Source organism: Harpia harpyja, chromosome W (genome assembly GCF_026419915.1).
Source record: "Harpia harpyja isolate bHarHar1 chromosome W, bHarHar1 primary haplotype, whole genome shotgun sequence".
NCBI classification, from domain to species: Eukaryota; Metazoa; Chordata; class Aves; order Accipitriformes; family Accipitridae; genus Harpia; species Harpia harpyja.
Window position 1 is genome coordinate 10,970,568 of NC_068968.1, and position 6,000 is coordinate 10,976,567.

The 6,000-nt window shown below is 39.5% G+C and overlaps 1 protein-coding gene across 5 annotated transcripts in view; it reads left to right on the forward strand.

Annotated features, from left to right (window-relative positions):
• Window positions 1–5,690, forward strand: part of LOC128136118 (nuclear cap-binding protein subunit 1-like) — a 58,980-nt gene extending 53,290 nt beyond the window's left edge. For all 5 annotated transcript variants that reach the window (XM_052775262.1, XM_052775263.1, XM_052775265.1 and 2 more), the window contains 3 exons: window positions 1,057–1,200; window positions 1,582–1,695; window positions 2,614–5,690. In XM_052775262.1, the coding sequence (XP_052631222.1) occupies window positions 1,057–1,200; window positions 1,582–1,695; window positions 2,614–2,727 (372 nt within the window). In that variant the 3' untranslated portion in view covers window positions 2,728–5,690. The remainder of the gene's footprint in view (window positions 1–1,056; window positions 1,201–1,581; window positions 1,696–2,613) is intronic.
• The last annotated feature ends 310 nt before the right edge of the window (window positions 5,691–6,000 follow it).

The following is a 6,000-nucleotide window of genomic DNA, read 5'->3' on the forward strand; positions in this document are numbered from 1 at the left end:
TATGGGCAAAACAGACTCGACTTGGGGAAAATTAAATTTATTGCCAATTAAAATAGATTTGGGTAGTGAGAAACAAAGACAAAATTAAAACAACACCTTCTCCCCAACATTTATCCAAGGCTCAATTTCACTCCTTCATTCTCAACTCCTCTACCTCCTCCCCCTCAGCATCACAGGAGGGATGGGGAATGGGGGGTTGTGATCAGTTCATAACAGTTCCTCTCTGCTGCTCCTTCCTCCTCACACTTTTCCTCTACTCCAGCATGGGTTCTCTCCATAGGCTGCAGTCCTTAAGGGAGTATCCACCTGCTCCACTGTGATCTCTCCACAGGCTGAAGGGGAATCTCTGCTCCAGTGCCTGGAGCACCTCCTCCCCCTCCTTCTTCTGTGACCTTGGTGCCTGCAGGATTGTTTCTCATACTTTTTTTCCCTCAGTTCTCTTTGCTGTGTAGTGTTTTGCCCTTTCTTAAATATGTTTCACAGAGGTGCCACCAGCTTCTCTGATGGGCTCAGCGTTGTCCAATGGTGGGTCTGTTTTGGAGCTGGCTGGCACCAGCTGTGTCCAGCACAGGGTGGCTCCGGTCTTTTCTCACAGAGACCACCCCTGCAGCCCCCCCGCTGCCAAAACCTTGCCACATAAACCCAATATGGTTTTCAACACTGTTTTAGTCACAAATCCAAAACACAGCACCATATGGGCTGCTATGAAGAAAATTAACTCCACCTGAGCTAGACCCAGTACAACCGGCCATGGTTCTTCTGTTTGGGTTGGTTTGTTTGTTTGTTTGTTTCCAGGCCTTTTCCATCCTGGCAGTGTCTCAAGTTGATTCAGCTTAAGCTTCTCATTCTCCTTCCTTCCAAATTTCCTTCTTGAATTGTATTTATAAAGTAAGCAGCCCTCAACATATAGCACTTAAAAGGCTACAGAGCAGCTTCAGTTGTGCTGCAGACTTTGTATTTGGTCAATCAAGAGGCCTGTTTATCATTCCAATGGATACTAGCAGAATCCACAGGTAGTCACATCTCCAGTTAGTTATGTTTCGTTTTTACTTACAGCGAGAAAGTGATGAAGATGATGACGACGATGACCAAAGTAGTGATAGGGAAGATGGACCTCTAGAAGACCAAATAGAACGCTTGCAGGAGAGAGTAGAATCAGCCCAGAGTGAACAGAAGAATCTCTTCCTTGTTATATTTCAGGTAATGATGGGTGATGTCTTTGCAGCGTCATTTGTATCTTAATCATTTTCTTGGGGTGAGTACATGGGAAGGAGTAGATGGGCTTATTCTGGATAAGAATCAAAGAACTGCCTAACTCCCCTAAACAAGAATTGTTTCAGCATCAAGAGCCTGAGAAAATGAGCTCTTTTGATAGCATGCAATTTCCTAAACAAACAAAAGGTATTTTGAATATAAGTAGTTACTTTACTTAGTGTCTCCTAAGTGAAATATTCATTCTGACATTGCCGTTCAAAGCTTCTGTCTGTCAAATGTCCCATGGATTATCTCATCTGAGGCTAGTAACCTATTTTCATCTGAAAAGTTTTGCTGAACCAACATTCTATTTGTGTTCTTCTACAGCGTTTCATTATGTTGTTAACTGAACACTTAGTGCGCTGTGAAACTGGTGGGATTGATGTATTTACACCTTGGTACAAAAGCTGTATAGAGAGGTTGCAGCAAATCTTCCTACAGGTAAGTTTCACTTCTTGGTTTGGAAGGCTTTGGGCAGTTGCTGGAAAGAAAAGCTTACGTGATTTGAGAGCTGAGCTTGGTCACTTATTTTTACCAGCTCCGTTAGAACAGACATAACTGGCATCACCAGTCTTTTTCAGGGACTAGTGTGAGTTTTGGCTGTGTCTGGTTTTGACCCCATCTTTGCTACAGACTTGCTAAATGACTGGAGGGTGAGCTTCTTGATTTGTTTCTTGCACTGTGAATATAGTACAAAACAATATTGAGATGTGGTTGTAAATGTAGCTGAGTTTTTCTTACCACATGTTATAGTAAGGGTAGAGTCTTGAGAGAACAAGTATACCAAAATAAGTGTCTAACAAGTGGATGAAAATGTTTTAAATTTATGTATATGATTATAATGAATAGCTATTTAAAAATATAGTTTGGAACTCTTCACTCTATATTAAATCTGGCAACAGATGTAAAAAGCCAGTTAAGTAACTGCCTGAAAGCAACAGCCAGAGTAATAGAAAATTATTTGTGTTTACATAAACATAAATTGTGTTTAGAGGATGGGAAGCTGCATGGGATTAATGGCATAATTCCCCTTATGGGTTAGTCTCTACCCTGACTTAATGCTAAAGCAGATGTCCCGGGTCCTAGCATATCTGTGCAGTTGCCTCTACACACTATTCAGAATCAGGATTAGAACTGAGTAGCTACAGGGAACCCAGTACTTCTCAAAACAGGATTTCAATGTATGCTCCATTCTTGCAGTCGACAGTGATTAATATGTTGTGGAAATTAGATGTGCTTGTTAGTTCTGGTGAAAACATTTGATCTGTGATACAATATGTTTTGACTCTTCTACCTGTTCTTGTGTATGAAAGTGAATGAAAACAACAAAAGTTTATCTTTTTATCTTTTTATCTGCAGCATCACCAGATAATTCAGCAGTACATGGTGACCCTAGAGAACCTCCTGTTTACAGCTGAACTGGACCATCACATACTGGCTGTATTTCAGCAATTTTGTGCTCTGCAGGCCTGAGGATTTTCATGTGTTGTTTTATCTGCAAGACTTAAAACCATTTTTCTTTGATGAGAGAAGCTCACCATGGGGAAAGAGGAAACTCTTTAATTCAGAACAGCTTTCATGTGTTCCTATATAAAGCAATATAGTACTCTTAACTAATAGTAACTGGTTTAGCATCATGAGTCTCATTAGCTATGACTGACAGAGGATTAGTGTGTGTTGTGGTTTAACCCCAGCCAGCAACTAAGCACCATGCAGCTGCTCACTCACTCCCCCCCACCCAGTGGGATGGGGGAGAGAATTGGGAAAAAAAAGGTAAAACTCGTGGGTTGACATAAGAACAGTTTAATAGAACAGAAAGGAAGAAACTAATAATGATAATAATAACAATAATAAAATGACAATAATAATAATAATAAAAGGATTGGAATATAGAAAACAAGTGATGCACAATGCAATTGCTCACCACTCGCTGACTGGCTGATGCCCAGTTAGTTCCCGAGCAGCGATCCCCCCCCAGGCCAACTACCCCCAGTTTATATAGTAGGCATGACGTCACATGGTATGGAATATTCCTTTGGCCACTTTGGGTCAGCTGCCCTGGCTGTGTCCCCTCCCAACTTCTTGTGCCCCTCCAGCCTTCTTGCTGGCTGGGCATGAGAAGCTGCAAAATCCTTGACTTAGTCTAAACACTACTTAGCAACAACTGAAAACATCAGTGTGTTATCAACATTCTTCTCATACTAAATCCAAAACATAACACTATACCAGCTACTAGAAAGAGAATTAACTCTATCCCAGCCGAAACCAGGATAGTGTGGAATAATGTATGTACTCTTTTAATTTGTCCTTTAATTTGGTTTGAATCTTTACTTTATGATAGTATTTTTGCTTCTTCCCTCTGTCATTTATATGACAATAACAAATAGGTCAAAAAATTACAGAATTGGTTACCTCTGACTGTTTGTTAAAGTAAATAAATTACAGAAATGTGAAACAGGATTTGTGGATGCAGCAGAAATGCACCTCTTCAGTGAGCATTTTGATAAGATCTTGGTAGTATGGCACAAGAAAAATGACTTAACTCTGGGCATGTGAAACACTGAGCTTTCAAAATAGTCTAGAGCATGTGGGTTTGTCTATCAAACTGACTAGATTATCACAGTTTGAAATAACATGGTTGACAAACAATTGAAATATGTTTTTTTAATGTATTGTCTGGTGTATTATTACAGTAGCTGCAAACAGCCAGTAGAGAAATTTCATGAACAATTCTTGAAGACTGATTCTTTTCCTAGTGTGTCTGAAAAAGCATGAATAGCCCCAACACTGGTCCCAGCTGTTAAATAATTGAGACCAATAGGAGGCAATCTGTCCTGAATGGGGCAGAGTTTCCACTTCAGTATTCCAAAGTACATAAACTTTGGACACCTTGCACATGCATTACAGAGGGGTTTTATCCTGTTATTTTGTTTTAGCTTGTAACTCCTTGGGCAGCTGAGCTTGCACTGGATTGGACCTATGGATCAGCAATGATGCTAAAACCTTTTTTGATGTTGATTGTGGATAAACCAAGTGCCCATCTCCTGTGATTCAGTAACAACTACTCCATGTCAGTTGAATCCGCTTGCTTTTTAGTCTCTAAAATGTGAAGGCAGTGTCTGGCTCCCACACTTTCAAAGAGCATTTTAGAGCTGAATTAGATGGGACTTTGCAAGAAACTTAAATTGGGGACATGTACAACCTGGAAATGTAGTAGCCTTATCTTTTGTTTGATAAGTTTGAGTTATGCAAATAACATTATTTACATAAGCACTAAGGTGGTTGGTATCAGGGCAAGCAATAAGAAAGACAGGGTGGAGGCATTATCTTAGGTGCTCATTCTTTGCAGTAATTCTGGTGTATTTACAAGCTGTTTACAGTCTCTGTCAGATAAGTGTTCATACTCGGTGCTATTCAATACTTGAACTAGAAAATGGTGAGCTTTGAAGGATTTTGTTCTATAATGGTTGTTTTTTCCCACCAAATAAGTACTAAGTAATGCATAATTACTTTCATGCCTACATTAATCAATTGGCCTGATACTCAAGTGCAGAAGGCAAAAATTAATTGTTTGAGCATAGATGTAAAGCTTTTATGTGGTCTGCAGCGATTGGGCACATCTTCAGAATCTTGAATCTGCTACTTTTTTTTTTTACCTGTTCTGTGTGATTTGACTAATTCCTCTACTCTAGAGTCAACCTTAATGTGTTTGTAAATTTGTTTTATACAAGGTGTTTGTCAGTCATGCACAGACACTTGCTTCAGTCAGTGTCATGGATGCCCGCACTCTGACTAAATGAACATTACTTTGGTTCAGGCATCACCGACATGTAGGCCTGACTGAAATCAGCCTTGCTGTGCAAACCTTGAAAATTGTGCTAGGCCATATCTTCTCAGGAACTAAGGAATCTAGGCCACGTCTTATCAGGAGCTAACAGTACCAGCTTGAGCTGGGACTAGACAAAACTACAACTGCTACAGCTGCATTCCTGCACATACACCAAATGGGGGGGTTGACTACGAATCAATCACTTTACACTATAAATATCTGTAGCCCCCTCGAGCCCATTGAGCTCTCCTGTACTGTATGTAGTAAGTAGTAGAGTTTTTAATGGTCATCTAATCACTGTCTAAATTATTGTTTAAATCATCATTTAAATCATTGTCAAATCACTGTTTAATTACCATTCAATTATTGCTTAATCACCATTTGATTACCTTTTAATTTTCGTTAAACATTGATTAATTATCATTTTATCATCATTTAATCATTAATAAACCCCTGTTAGTTAACCCCACAACGATGACTTCTCTCAATAATTCACCTGCGACAAAAATTGGCATAGTCGGGAGGATGGCGGATTCAATCACTGACTATGGAGGCACGGAGTTAACCCTTCACCGAAATTTTCAGATGATTAGGCGCATGAAAAGCAGGATAAAAGAACAGTTAAACCTCATAAGAAGGAAACTGAAAGAGAAGAGAATAACAATATACAAGATGTTGAAAAAGTATTTAGAAGCAACATGTCAGTATAAGAAATGTAAAGAACAGGAAATGCGAATGTTACAAGATGAGATTGAACAAAGAAAGCGACAAGAAATGCTGTTATCTCTGCAAATAGAACAATTGCAGAAAAAACTGGGGAAGGAAGGTAGAAGATAAACTAGAACTCATGATAATTTGGGCCCTCAATCCCCCAGATCCTCTAAAAATTTGTAAGCTAATCATTTCCCTGGAAGATT